The sequence below is a fragment of the Neopelma chrysocephalum genome, unplaced genomic scaffold (assembly GCF_003984885.1).
Source record: "Neopelma chrysocephalum unplaced genomic scaffold, ASM398488v2 Primary Assembly neopelma1_96687, whole genome shotgun sequence".
Lineage (NCBI taxonomy): Eukaryota > Metazoa > Chordata > Aves > Passeriformes > Pipridae > Neopelma > Neopelma chrysocephalum.
Window position 1 is genome coordinate 544,803 of NW_020925332.1, and position 16,046 is coordinate 560,848.

At 43.4% G+C, this 16,046-nt stretch overlaps 1 protein-coding gene across 1 annotated transcript in view; it reads right to left on the minus strand.

Moving 5' to 3' along the window:
- ZCCHC7 (zinc finger CCHC-type containing 7) overlaps positions 1–16,046 on the minus strand; it is an 85,802-nt gene that overhangs the window by 7,838 nt on the left and 61,918 nt on the right. The window contains exon 8 of the mRNA XM_027709096.1: positions 11,309–11,344. Coding sequence (XP_027564897.1) covers positions 11,309–11,344 — 36 coding nt within the window. The remainder of the gene's footprint in view (positions 1–11,308; positions 11,345–16,046) is intronic.

Below are 16,046 nucleotides of genomic sequence, written 5' to 3' on the forward strand. Positions count from 1 at the left end.
TAGAAGAAGGAATTTAACTCGCCCGGTCTGCAATACAAGCACTGTGAAGTGGTGGTTTTCTACAGAAATAAGACATTTCTGCAATGCATTTTAAACACATGCAAATAGCATCTACAATTGGCCGTGTGAAAATGTTAAACGAAGAGACAAAAAGTACAATATTATATATTTAAAATAAATGAATGCAATCTTTTGAAAAACCCTAAAATATTAATTCAAAAAGTATTTTCTGAGAAATGGACAAAAAAAAATCCTCAAGTTCGCAGAGAGAATGAATGTATGCGAGATAGTGAGGATAACAACAATACAATCCCTGGCTGCCTCGAAATCTTCATGATTTAAAAGGCATCCCAATTTCCTCCAAAGGTGGTGGCATCTCTCCAGCCGTCCATGGCTAATTTTACAGGAAATGCAAAACGTTATTTAAATAGGACTGTGCATTAAACTCCAACTATGCCTGATGTGGCTCTCAAAGTACAAACCTATCTCCCTCTCTATTTTAATTTTAAAGTAAGTTAGCAAACACTTCCTTCCTAATCCCTGGGGAATATCTGTACGGTGACACAAACGCACAAATTTATGACAGTAACATAAATGCTCCTCCGAAGTAATGTGCAACATTAAGTGAAATCGTTTCCTGGAAAGATATTATAGGTATCTATATTTTATTTGCCATCTTAAACATATCTGGGTTTTTATGACCTTATTTTTAAAATGTATTTCCTTTTTACATTTCCTGGTGCAAATGGACTGCATAAATAAGCAATGTGCTATGAGGCTTCAGACTAGCCGATAAACCCTTTCAATTTTCATGCCAGCTTCTTCTTTTGTAATTCAAATCTGGCTGAAAACTGGCAGCTCTGAAAACTGAAACAAGCACTGCCACAAATACCTTGTAATGCTATCGACCTTGTCTGCCCATGCAGTGAGAAAGGGGGATGCATATGTGTCTGCAGTCATCCAGATAACACAACTCATTTTTTTGGGGGGATAACAGAAGCCGGACCCGGGCCGCGCACCCAAAGCAGTCATTACCAAGCAGGCTGGAGAATAAGTCTCTTCAAAATACACGGCGCATTTAAAAACCATATACAGGGCTCAGCCACTGCTTTCATTACCAATTTTAATTTAGCTCCTTCAGTTTGCTAGCCAGATAAACTCTTTAGTGCTGTTTTTTAATCTATTTGCCACATTTTATGTTTAAGATTATAGTAATATGGGACAGGAGAAGGAATCACTTTTGGAGGAAATAAAGAAACAGATCCGCTTATCGGCGCCCATCAGAAAGTTCATTAATCAGCCGGGCTTTGTGCCCCCTAAATTGAAAGGTTAAATAATCCTCTCAGGAATATTTCTCGGCACCGCCGCCAATTGTCCGGAGAGAAGCTGCCATTCACCGCGCTCCGGATCGGTGACAGGGTATTTTACCACCGTTTGGGCCCCAAACAATGACGGACAAATGGCCTGGCTCACAAAGAAACCTTTTAGTACACGGATGGAGAAAGGACCACAAGCTTTGAAGTGGGGTGGGGGAGGTGGGGAGAGGCCTTGGAGGAGGAGGAGGAGGAGGAGGAGGAAGAGGAGGAGGAGAAGGAGGTGGAGACTCGTGCACGGGGACACGTATATTTTATTTGAATGTTTATTAGGGGACCGGCCAAACATTTTTATATATATATATATATATATTTCTGTCTATAAGTGCCCGGGCACAGCACTGTGCACACACACCGCGCTAAGCGTATGCATACTTACACATACATTTATACATTAATCTGAACACAAACATTTGCAAAGCCTGTAAAATCGGAAGATGAACAGAACTAAAGCACGGTTATATTTATTAGCTAATACACCAGGGAGCCCAACAAACCCCAAGGTTTTAATTTTTACTGTCATTCTGGATGATTTACAGCTTCCTTTCTCTCCCTCCAACCCTCGCGTTGTCTGCTGATCGCCCCTCACCGTCGGGCGCAAAAGGAGGAAGTACAACATCTGAAATAACTTTCTTGTGGGAGCATTCTTAATAAATACTTATTGATAAATATATTCTTAATAAATATTTACTTTGGAGTGATTTCTGATCACAGCTAAAATTGAAGCAAACATGGAAAAAAATTGTCGTGCTCCTGGAGGATACAGGATGCCAGGCGAGCAGCGCATCAGTCTGTGAGGAGTGAGTTTTGGGGCATGTTCTAAACAGACAATAATTGAACATTTCCCTTTAAACTGATGGGCTTTAGACTGCAGCATCCTTTACCAACTGACGATTTCACAGAAGCACTTTCCTTACATTACCAAGATGCCAACTGCACGTGTTAATGTTTATCCATCTCCTTATAATTTTCATATGTATTCTCCATTAAAGACCATCATATATATTCACCATTGCCATAATTATTTGTACCTAGCTTTATGATGAGTGACATTCATCCCGAATATGTCCTTGCAGGAACACTTGACAGCCTGTATACAACCACTAATGAACAAAAGCTTCTCCACATTCTTCTTGCTCGTCTGTTTTTTAAAATTCTTTTCAATTCCATACAATTTTCACTTTAATATGACTTGAGACTTCCTGAATAGCCTACAACATCTAAAAACGGATCAAAGCATTTCAGATTTCTGCTCTCTCATACGATATAAATATGCTGTTGACTAAAACTGTTTTCTCCAGGTGAACTTTTGAGTATCTCAGCGCTATAATTTTTCCCGTCTTTCCCTCTTCATGCCACCATCAGAAAATCAGAATTAATTTAACCAGGGTCTCATCTGCCATCAACTGTGCAGACAGAAACTGGGCATCTCATGCAAATCCGGTGCAATTAATTTTAAAGGAGGAGAGATCTCAGGGTTATTGCAGCCCACAGAAAGCCTCCAGTGTCTGTGCTCCTGCGTGGGTGTTCACCACCCCTTCTTCTAGGTGCCAAAGGAAGTTACAAAAACCCTTTAGAAGCAGAATTAACTGCACAGTCAAGAAACAACACAAAACTAATTTCTGTCGGCTGTAAGATGAGCAGTGACTACAGGTGCAGAAACCGCAAATTTGAGGAGAGGAAAAAGAAAAAAGGAAAAAAAAAAGACAAGGAGCTTTCAGACTCGACTATGGGGAAGTCTGAACCAAGAAGTGACCATCCTTCCCTTGTGAATTTCTCACTTGCTATGATGTAAATCCAGTACCTCTTCCTCACCACCCCACGCTGGCCAACACTGTACCATGGAGGCACCAAGGAGGGAGCAGGGAAAGGAGCTTTGTCAGGCTAACCATGGATTGGGGTGCCCATTCCACCACAGGTGGGCTGTCTGTGCCCATTCCACCACGGGGGTGGGTGTTCATGTCCATTCCATTATGGAGGGGGGGCTGTCTGTGCCCATTTCTGAGTTTCTACCAACTGTTGGGGTACGTTTATCAAATGTTAATTTAACCCAAATTCGACATTCAAAAATGAGTCAAAACCAGAGGCCCGACTTCACTCCCCAGTAGCCAAAAGTTCCGTGGGACATCTCCTTCTGTGGCCCTCCGTGGGTGCCCCAGAGTGTGTTCACACACCGTGTGTTCACACACCGTGCTCCTCACCCACACCTCTGGGGCTCCTCAGCCAGAACCTGCTCACGGCTCTGAGTTCCCCAACACTTTGTGTGGGCCCCTTTTAATTCCCTTTATGCTCGATTCTTCAACATTTGAAATCAAAATCGGGATAATTCTGTCACGGGCATAGTAACTTTTCCATACACATGACAGGACCTAACAAGATGTATTAATATCGTTGACATGATAGACCCTCTCGGAATTAAATCAGTGAATATTTTTGGGGAATCCTAATCCGCAGATTATTAACATGATCGAGCATAACTTGAGGAAGTTACTGTCTCACTGGCAGGAGCTCCGGGCTGCTCTGACACACGAATCACTGGCAGGATAAACCACACGGTGCAAACAGATTTAGTGACATTTTTTACATATTTTCCATTTTGCAATACAAAAATATACCAAAATCCTTTTTTATGTTACCTATGTGCAAGTGTGATTTTTTTTTTACATCTTAAAATGTCTGCTGGATCACAGATGATGTTTCCTATGGAATTTTGAAACCAGCTCTAAGTTCTATTAAAACTTAAAAAAGTAATCTTCATAGTAAGTTTGGAGGAGTAATTTTCAGAATGTACAAATTTTGAGTATTCATACATGGCACTGACTGCAGAAAGAGGGCACAGAAAAATGCAACTTTTTTTCTTACACATTTTTAAAATGCACTGGAAACCTCATTTTAGCTTGAAAATTCTATCTTCCTTATTTACATGGTTAATACTTGAAATAGTAAAAATGATTTAAATACTTGTGTAGATTCACCTTTTCAAACTAAAGGAAAGAGAGGTGAAACTTTTCTGCCAAATTTGTAAGCATTAAAGAAAAGATCATCTTAATCCTTTCCCTTAAAAGAACTGTGGTTGAGTATATGGAGGGGAGACATTTTAGCAGCAAAGCTTCCCTGACTATCCTGTTTGATTAATTAACCCCTCACCCAACAGCTTTGGTGAATCACAAAAAAACCCCAAACCTTGCTGGTTTTAGGGTGTGCTGGGCTGGAGGGACACACGTCACCAAATGTCACATACTGCACAAACAGTGTCCCAGGCATGCAGGGGTCAGACAACCAGATTTAAAATGTTAAAATATATTGATTTCCATCTCCTGCTCTTCTCCCTTTCCCTTTCAGAGGCAGACCCCAAAGACGTTGCTTTCGCAGCAAATGCGGTTCCTGACACCACATGAAGGAGGGGTTTTCTGAGGGATGCTGCTCTCCCAGACAAACACCCCCACAACGTTACCTGGAACCCCAAAATCTGGGAAACGGGAATTACTTGGTTCAGCTTTCTGTTCCACCCCCTCCCCACCCCCAGACTGCTTCCAGAAACACACCGAAATGCAATTTTGGGTGAAGGTGTAATCGGTCTTTTACACTCAATTTAAAAGCACTTTTTATTTTGTTTTCTGGGGAGGAAGTGGGGAAGAGCCCAGGACAGATAAAGGTCAGAGAAAGCAGGACACTTCCCACCATGGTTAACACACAACGAAGGTAAGCAGCAGCTGAGGCCTGTGCTGCTGGAAGGTCCTGCATCCCACTAAAAATGCCTGCTCGGGTCCTTGCAGGACACGTTACATCATTATGTGAGCTTACTAAAGCTACTTCTTTTCCCTGTGATATTTTAAACACAGCTCCCAAGTAAAAATTGGGAAAGAACCCTTAGCTAGCATGTTTGTACCAAAAGCTATAGCATGTGCTTTGAACTCGTAAAATTAACATTTATTTCAAGACCTGAAGCTCTCTTTGTTTTCTGTGAAAAAAAAAAAAAAAGCTATCAGAAAGGTATTTTGCCTTTTGTGAAATGTGATCACTTTGCAATAGGAGAAGATTTGGGGTTGAGGTTTCTCAAAAAATATGTGAGACTTGAAAGAGAATGGTAACAGGGGGCAAATTACAACTAGTAGGGGAAAATAAACATTACACATAGCAAAATCCTCCTGCCCAGCACGCCGACCCCCTCTGACATGCTGGTTTTCTCCAGGACAGCTGTGCAGGGTGGACAGCATGTCAGGGGCACCTCTGACACCGAAAACCACCTGCAAAAGGGCCCAAGCTTGGACTGATGGTTTAAAATCAAAATATCTGCCTGTTGCTGGCCAGGCTCTGCCCCACCTCCTCCCCTGGCTAATGGGGTGAGCACCTTCTCTGAGGGCAGGAAATCCTCCTGAACCCAAGCACCTCTGGGCAGGTGCGGGGACAACGTCATGCTCCAGGCATTTGTCTCTCCCCAGACCCCACAAGAACCAGAGTCCTCTTTACCCTAAACCCATATCCCCGCGAATTCTGGGTTGCCTTCCCTGTGAAATATCCTGCTGAATGGATGCTGAGGTGTTGGCACGTGAGGGGCAGCCCTGGGATTCCGAAATACGAGAAATACACGGCCTGTCTCACAAACGAGGTGGTGTTTTTACCAGAGTTACTAGAAATAGCCTTAAAACACCTGGAGAGGAATGGGCCAGGTGCTGGAAGCATTCCAGAGGAGTGCACTGATCCCACAGTCCCTGGCCTCGTGTCATGCCATGGTCAGCAGAGTCCTGCAGCCACGGCCAGGGCTGAGGGAAGCTGGGGATTAACCTCCTACCTAAAATACTGCCAAACCCATCCCTTCCCTCACCTAAAAAAACACCCCCCTCTGAAAACCAAATGTGCTCTCTCTCTCTCTCTCTCTCTCTCTCTCTCTCTCAAGCTTGTACATTTTTTTGTCAGGGTTGTAGTAATTTAAATTCTCCGTTTCCGAAAGTCATACCTTAAAAAAAATTGACTTCCTGGGACATGACTTATATTTTTATTTCAGGAAAAAAGTGGCAGGCCACAAGGAATTTTAATAATGCACACAAAGAAACCCGAGCGCAAAATTTAAACACAAAAGACGCATTGTCCCTTCATGTCCTTTACACACAGGGGCCAAACCAGTCAGCTCCTGGTTCACCTTCCTTTATGTAAAAGTGGATTAAAAGTAAGATTAACAAACTGTCAAAAAGAGTGTTAAATGATAGCTTCTGCTAGCTAAAAATTCTGGTGGTTCTAAAACTCTGTTGGTGGCCATCTTGGCCTGGGAGCTTTCACACAGATGAGGCTGGTGAAGGCAGGGCATGGGGGATGGAGAGGCACTGAGGCAGGAAGGGGTTATTAAAAATGAGTAATCCCTACAGAAAGAAAACACCTAGGCCCAGCAGGATTCATGTTTTAACACACACATCAACACTGAGAAACACACCAGGAAAACAAAAACCCCGCTCTGCCTGTTTTAGGGACAGAATTTCTTTACTCAGTTGGTTTTTACTTCCAAAGTTCATTCCCGTGGTATCCACATCCTGCTTCTAGGACAGACCGGCCATGTCCACTCCTGTATGGCACAAGCTGCCCCGACAATGGAAATGTGGTGAGATCCTTTTCCACCTGACACCAACACACGCTGAGGGGGCCCCGTGCACCTCCCCTGGGTGCCCCCAGCGCTGCCAGGGAACCCGGGCTGCACCGAGGGGATCATGGCACAAGTGCAGCTGCACACCCTGAGCAAAACAGGTTCACTATGCACTGAAAATAAACAAATTCTCTGCTGAGTCACCTGCGGGGTGGAAATGCGACCGCTCGCAGCAGCTTCGTGGGGTTGCTCGGCCAGTGAAGCCACGGGGTGACCACAGGATGGGACCCACCCCATGGGACAGGACCCACCCCACGGGACGGGACCCACCCCACGGAGCTCCCTGGAAGCCAATCCGGAGTGGCAGGACACTGTCACTAGGACACTGTCACCAGGACACTGTCACCAGGACACTGTCACCCACAGCAGCAGGGAAGGGCTGTCCCCACAGGACCTGTGCTGGACTTTGCCCCTCCACTGCAGGACCCGCTGAGGACAGAGTTGCCACCGGGCACGCAGCGAGGGGAACAGGCAGCAGGTCAAACTTGGAGGGGAAATACGTTTTTTTTAAGAATAAACTGCAAAACTGTACCAAAAAAATGAAAATCGTGGAGCGCCGCTTTCTCACAAGTTTTTTCCGCTGACTTTTTTAGGGTTATTTAGGGTTTATTTTTTTGTTTGTAGTAAGGGGGCTATAACCTGGCCTGAACTCAAAATAAATAATAGATGTCTCTACATTTATAACTGAAATATGAAACGACAATAAAAAGGGAATGAGAAAGAGCCAAGTGCTCTGAGGGTGAAAAAGCACCCCTGTATCTTCAGTGTGGAGAGGGGATGTGATGGCATCTCCTGTGGAGCACAGGTCATGTTTCTCTGGCTTTGTGGAGCACCTGGCATTTAGAAAGGCAAAGTTGCAAGCTAAACTTCCCCATAACCCAGAACAAAGAGCTCAACAAGGCCTCCAAATGCCTCATGCCCCAAAAAATCATACGTATTATTAACACTGCAGTAAGCTACGATCAAAACTGTTTATCCTGAATCTGCCAAGGAAGTCTTTGTCCTATTATTTGATTGACAATAACCCCTTTGATAAACATAAGTGGGCATCAAAACCAACCAATTTACTGCAAATGGATACCTACATGAAGAAAAACTTGAAGTATGTTTTGACAAATGTAATTTCCCTCCTCTGATACAGAAGAAATACAGAGAGCAGTCACAATGAAAATGATGTGTAAAAGTTTTAAATCACCATCTTAAAGAGGTTATTAAATATTATTTTAAACCACAGTGGGAATTGGATTGTTCTGCTGACTTTGTTGTTCGTTTTTTTTTGAGAATAATTTTAGTTAAAATAGTTGAAAGAACAAGTTTAAAGAAACTAACTTCACCCACTTATAAAGCTCTGATTATCACAGACCCCTTAGATTTAAGTTTCATTGAATACCATACGATAATATTTTTTTCCCCATCAAAAGGCAAATTAAAATATTCCAGTTATAATCCTTTTTGCCACTTCTTTTTAAGACTCCTTGTTCTGGGAGCCCGTTTTGGTCGGAATAAGACATTTCTGCCCACACAACAAATTATTCGTAATGTGCCCAAATGTGTCACCACGGCCAACGTCAACAAACCCCACCACCATCCCCGGGAGCAGAATGGGCTCGTTATTGAGTCATTGTTCCAGTCCCCCCAGCGCCATGCAGGGGCTCCGAGGAGTCAATAGATGGCAGTCCATCTCCTAGGAAAGCGCCGGAAAACGAGTAAAATAACCAAAAGCCTCACAAAAGAGAGAGGTGGAGGGCCGTGTGGTTCCTCACCAGCATTCACAGTAATTAACTAAGAATACTTTACAGAACGTGAAACATTTGGACAAACCCTGTGATGGCCAGTTGTGAGCGGCGACAAAAAAAATGGTGTTTTATCCCCAAACCTGAGGCCCGGGTTGATCTGCACTAGATGGACCCGTGTGAGGGATGCTCACCAGCAATTTATGAAAACCAGTTTAAATCCAGTGGTTGCATCCATGGCTGAAGTGCAGGAGAAGCTCCCCGTGGTCCCCAAGGACCGGGCGGGCTCCGCGTGCTGCAGCAGCACAACACCACTTTCGTTTTAAACTTCTCTTGTTTTCCCCTGTTTGTCCTGAAATATCTGTTCTAAGCTAGGAAAACTGTACGCTAATTTCAAAGTGAAATATTAACATGCTGATGTGAGAGTTAGAAAATCGTGGCTTTTTGTTATGACCCTATAAATATATATAATATATAAAAAATATGCATTATTCTAACACGGAAGTTTTGATTCCTGCCAGAACGTTATTTACTTCTGTTCTGCTTTGGGTGCAAAAGAGAATATTTAAAGGGAGTAATGAAAGCCAGGTCTCACACTTTTAAACAATTCAGATAATGGAGTTTCTTTCAATTTACTTATTGTAAATATTGAGCACGTCTTTTACCACACAAATTTTTAAATTCCAGGCTTAATCTGACTACTAATGTAACTTTGAGCCAGCGGGACTTTTCCCATGCAAAAAATGGGGGTGTGCAAAGCATTTCCCACATGTTAGAAATGTGGATTTTTTTCAGATAATCTGCAGTTCACTGAAAAATAAAAAAAATATTTATCAGAAGCTACAGTCTGACTTGATACCAATTAATCTCTGCGTGCCCATATCTGACCACATTCTAAAATGCCCTTAAAATGCACCATGAATTTCCAAATGTTTTTAATAACACACTCATATTTGTAACCGCTGAATTTTCTAACAAGAGCTTTTTCTGACACACATTTTTTAGCTTTATACTAAATTAAATGTAAACCCTGAATGCTTACTACGAAATCCACAGCAAAAATTTTCTATCTCAACATACCTCAAAATCTGGCCTAGTAACAACTTGGTCAGATTTAAGCCACTCCACACTTTTTTTACAGAAATAAATATTTTCTGAGTGTTGATGGCAACTCACTTTTTGAGGAATTTTCAATGGCAGGTGAGACTAAAATTAAATTAAATCTTCTATCTCAGTAAAAACCAAAACATGAGATATTACTGCACCAAACATTCCTATCAGATTATTAAGTTCCAAGTATCATAAACATTTCAGAAATTGTTCTTACATGCATCCTCAGGGATTATAATGAAAGATAGCATTTACCTTTTTCCTTCATCCAGTTTTAAAAAAGCAAACAAAAATATTCAGTGAATGCACCTTTTGCTCATAATGGTTTAAAAAAAAAAAAAAAACAAACCAAAAAGTCTTTACCAATTCTGTTTAAAAGTAAATTCTCAGGAGGGTGGACGATTTCCAGAGCAGATCTCTGTGTTAAAGTCTTTATGCACAAAACACAAGTGTGAGGTTTTAAGTGCAGATTTCTCCTATTCATTGAATTTAGAAGCAAAAAAATCAGAAAAAAGAGCATTCCACTGCCACGAAGAGGTGGAGGAACAAATTATAAAGCACATCCCATCTACTGCTCCAGAGAAAAAGCGAAAGACCCGAAAGAAAAGTAATGGAGAAACTTTTCTACTTTGTTTTGAGCAGAGAGTGGGGCTTAATTATCTGTAACAGCGAAATACGTGCGAGGCCGATCTGGGGAGCGACGACAGAAAAGCTTCAGAGGGACAACAAAACCCTGATCCTTTGAGGGGTTTTTATGTATGACAGTTTTAGAAAATAATATATTCAAGACCTGTGACACCAATCCATGCAATATTTTCTTAACTGGACAAATATCGTAACAGGTTTCAATATTAGCCAAATTTATATGCATTTTGTTTTATTTTTATCTCTATTTTACATATGAGGAAAAACCTTAAGTAATACACTGGTACAGTTCACAAAGTTGTATTTTCTTGTTTCAGAGATTTAACATCAACTAATGCAGGCCAAAGAAGCAGTCATAGCTATATTCTGACCAATTATAAATTATCTGCAAAAGTTTATGAGTTTATTTGCTCAAATTACTGTCTCCACTCTAACTGAGATTTATTTTACTTGTTTAAGAAGAAAGTTTTGTCACACAGAGTGACAAATTACCAGCATCTGGGATATCTGAGATGGGATTATTGCTCCTGCTATGCATCCCAACTTAAAATTTAACCCTCTTTCTATGTGTAAATGTGGTCGAGAGGAGAGAAGCAAGGCACTCATTTGATTATTACAGTATTAAAAAAATCAGAATTCTAAAGATGTTTAAAAAATAGTGACAGTGTTTCATTGCCTTCTTCAGTTCAAAAACTCTTCAGATGTTTATTATCTTCTCACAGAAGATGCTTGTCTATATTTTATGGTCAGCAGTTCACAGAGGAGTAAATAGGTTGGGTGTAGAAGAAAATAAAAAAGGTGTTTCTACTTACTGTTAGGTGATACTGCCTCCATATTTCTGGGCAAGCCTGGAAAATAAAAATATTGATCAGCTAGGAGCATGAAACAAGGTGCTTTACAGCCTGTTGGTTTTGGCATAACACAGTATCCACTGGTGTCGGTCACAGGAAAATAAGAAGCTTAACTGAAAGGGTCTGCATTTCAGCTTCAAAAACCTGGCTAGACAGTTTAATTGAATTTTACACTGGTTTAACACACTCCCTGCCATTGTCAGAAAGCCAGTAACAGTTTTCTCTCTGCCCTTCTTCTCCGAGGGGCAGAAGTTTGTGAGAGCAGTGTGTCTGTGGCTGCAGGACGCATTAATGCTGCAAAACAAACAGGGGCAGATTTAAATTCCACATTTCTGACATTTTAAATTTACATAATGCTCTGGAAATTAAATCACAAGGTGCCTTCCTTTCATGTAGGAACAGAAATATTTTATCTTTTTTGTACATATCTCTTTCCTAATCAAAATATAATTGTTACACGTAATAATCCTCAGCAACCTCGTGTCAGATGAGTTGTAAACAAGAACCATAACAGATTGCTTTAATGTTTCTATTTTTACAATGGCTTGCTTGCCTTTTTTTTTATTTATTTTTTTTTTTAAATTGCCAGACTCTCACATCAAATCCTAAGAAATAAAAAAAAAAAAAAAATCACACATTAAATCCTTTTGTAAAAAAAAGAATTTTCAGAGCAGGTTTTTCAGTCACAGCAGTGACACAATAGATCTGAGGGACACATGAGAGACAGGAAAAAGGGAAACGTGGATCTTTAAACAAAATCAGAATGTGTTGCTGGCCACTGAGGCTGAGGTCACTCTCTCAGGGGTTCTTAATGCTTTTACAAAATGTACAAAATTTCTGATGGCCCCCGAGCCACAGACAGACATGGAAATAGTGGCACTTATTTGTCATTTCGGCATCCAGTTACTGCAGTGGAGGGCTTTCACTTCTGCTTAGAACATTTACTCTCTTATTAGAACTGCTCCTTGGTGATTCAAACAATCAGCAGTTTGTTTTGCCGAGCTCCAGTTTCAGTATTTTAAGAAGAAATATGAGTTATTCCATGGCTTCTCCATAACATGCTGCAGTTGCAATTTCGAACGTTTGAAGCCTCATGACCACTTGCAAAGGAGTACTATTAACATTTCTTGACATTTCAGATAAATTTTTTGCTCACCCCTAAATTCCTGCCTTCTTTTATTCTGATGGAGCGCGTTAACTAAAGAGACCCCACACTTTAACCAGTATCTCTCAAAATAAAATCCAAGTTTTCACCAGTCCCCCCATGGCACATACTGTGTGTTTTTCCCGCGTGTGATGGAAATGATATTATTTATTATTCATTCCACCAGTAACACAATTTTCTGCAGAAAAATCTACAATCTGTTCTGTGTAATGGTTCAACATTTCTCCTCTTACTCAAATAACGTGTGTAAATATTTGAGTTTTATATTAATGTTTCTATAAAGGAAATGTGTGAAGGACATCACATTCCTCACTGAGGATCTGGTGGTTTGAACACACTCGAGCTGTTTTTGAGTGCAAACAAAAGGATTGTCCTCCTTCCCTAACTTACACGGGTTCAGAGGTGCGACACATAAACACCCTCTAACCTGTAAAATACTGTACCAGACACCTCAGCATCTCCCTCAGACCTGAAGAGGCTTGAGCTGTGCTGGAGAGCTGTGCTGGCCCGGCTCAGGGGTAGCAGGCATTTATTTATACATTAGTTCTGGATAGTTTTCGATTACCACAGTGTGCCCAGGCTAATATGGTTGAAAAATCGCAATCAACGAGTTGTCCTATACTGGCAAAATGCCACTCTGTGGTGTGACCTTTACTCACACGACGGTTATTTAATAATCCTCATAATAATAAAAAATTGCTTTGTTTTTGAATAATCATTTGGTTGGCTATTTTTTTTTCAGCCTGGACACAATGACATCACTTTGAGTGCAAATCTGTAACTCAGAGTGGGAACCACAGTTGGCAGAGCTCCTGCTAAAACTCTGGGAAGAGGTGCAGTCCTGGTGCCTCTGTGGTGCTGTCCAGTGGTGGGTTTTATCCTTAAGGATGATTTAAGGGGGTGGGAAAACAAAAGAGAGTCAAGGAAGATTGTCTAAGCATATCCCTTCATTCAGATGGTGGCTTGGGGTAATACTGCTCACCATTAAGAAGTTGGGTACAATAGCCAGGAGGGGTGACCATTAGACAATGGCTTTTAGAGGCGATGCTTTTAACCTGCTCCCTCCCATCAGCTCATGGTTATTGTCTGCATCTTCCATCGTGCAATGACAAAAAGTATAATTAACAGCTACTACCAAATACTGGCTTCCCAAATGAAGCAGAGAGGGTTTGCTATGGAAGAGACCACAGCCAAACACAACTGCTGCCAAACCTGTGATCTTCCTTATTTATTGAGAAGAACTTAGCCACGAACAGCCCTGGTTTAAAGAAAAGCCCTTGCACTACACAGCTACCATTGGCAGTGTGATGAAGGACATTAAAATAAAATTGCATTTATTTCCTGCCCCAGTGGTCTGACCTTCCTTGCACGCAGATGTACCAGCACAAGGAGTGCCTGCTCCTGAGGGCAGTGCCAGTGTGGGGCTGCTGCATTCATGGGCGAGGGGCACAACCCCACCTGCCCACACCTTTGGCCACGCAAGCACCGGGCCATTATCTCCACAAATCCACGCCACTGCTGCCAGGACCACGTCCAGCCAGTGTGGATGGGTGGCTGACCCAGCACCGGGTGCCACACTGGGCGAATCGGGGCCGGGCGCCGCGTGTTTTGACCCGCACTGAATTTTATCAGGTGCTAATTATTGTTTTACCAGAACAACAGCTTAATGCATCTGTTGTTTAATTCCCACTTCCCTATTCTCCAACGTGAACATCAAAGAAAATAAAACACTCAATCTCAAACAGCCCCTGACAGCAGACCGGGACTTGAGTGCTCAATAGACGAAGCCCTTGCCACCAGTTCTCATATTTCCACAACAATGAACAAACACAAAACCGGCACTAAGCGGCCTTTCCTCCTTTCCGCTCCCCTCGGCCGGGCGTCTGCCGAGAGGGCCCTCGACGTGGGCCCTGCGGGGCGCGGGCGCGGGGGAGCGGATTAGCCCCGCTAACATGGCAAAAGGGAAGGAAAAACCCCCGCTACTGTATTTGGCGTATGAATAACCAAAATGCACGCGCTGACAGGAGACCGGGACGGGCCCGCGGCTCCCCGGGAGAAAATGTAGCTGTGATGAGTGACAGGGCTTTCAGGAAATATGTTCACAATCACAGACAGTGAAGGCCATGACCTAGATCGTTTAAGAGCTTGTCTTGTCAAATTATCAAAAGCTTCTTCGTCTCTGAATAAAGAGTGACATAAGTGAGTGTCAGAAAGCTGCAGGCTGACAAGCCAAGCATACAATAACAGCATGCACGTCACATACTTGCCGAACACCGCCACGGCTAGCGGCAAATCTTAATGAGAGCGCGGCTGGCCCAGGAGACTTGGGTCCCTGCTGGCACAGCTACTCATCTCGCAAAAATCCTTCAGCTCCGAGTCAGTTATGGTCTGACACGACGACTACAATTACTAAACACAACTTTTTAACAGAATCCTCTGGTGCTTTGTCAAAGCAGCGGCGGCTGCTCGGAGCTGCCCCGCCGCAAGCCACCACAATAAAACAAAAGATTTGCCAAAACACACACTTTTCATCACCTCCACATGGGAACTGCCACGAAAACACACAATGCTTCCCTTCAAAACCACTCCTGCACGAGCAGATGTCGAGACCTCTCCCCACGCTGCCGGCGCAGACGGCCGCCGGTGCCGGTGCCAGGCAGGCAGAGCTGAGGAGCTGCTGCACAGACCCTGCTGCTGGTAACGGGGACCTACACCCACCCTTGGGTGGACAGGGACATGCCAGAGGTGTGAAGGATGGGGGGTGGTGCTGGGGAACGAAGGAGAAGGGGCAAGCCCTGCGCTCTCTGCCCAGGGGAGGGCCGGGGTGGTGCCGCCAGTGGGAATGGGCCACTTGGCCACAGGGACACCAGCCACACCTGTGGATCCACCCCTGCCCCTCCAGCCCCATCCCAGCCTGCAGCAGTGGCCATGTCCCCGTGGTGAGCAGTGGCACAGGTTCTGGAAGCAACAGAGGCATAATTTCCCGGGAGAGAAGAGGCCAATGGCACAGCCAGAGAAAGTGCCAGGAAACACGGAGAAGATGCCAACTGATGTATCTGTCTGGTTCCTTGGAAGGAGCGCTGCTGACAGGGTGTTTAGGGCACTGGGAATGAGGCCACCAGGCCATCAGGCACAGTGTGGCTGCAGGGCACTGGGCACTGCTGGCTGCCAGCTCCTGGTTGAACCTGGCTGGCTCACTGAGCACCCACATGCTGTTTTTTCCCAGGCACATATGGAGACACTGCCCTGTCTGTCTGCTCCCTGCAACATCATCCTGCTCACAGAGTCCTTCTCCCAGCCCTGCTGCTGGCAGGTGAGGTACACTGACCAGGAGGATCAGGACATCCACTGAACTGCCACCAAACCTGCCCAAATGGCTCCTCCGATGATCCTCTGAGGAAACCACACCAGGCCAGGCTGCTTCCAACACAGCTCCAGCTAAGGGGACTCCATCCATGCTCAGTGCTCTCTCAGGGAAAGAGATCCAACCTAACAGCTCATAAATGTATGGCCCTGTAAATGTTTTAAATAACT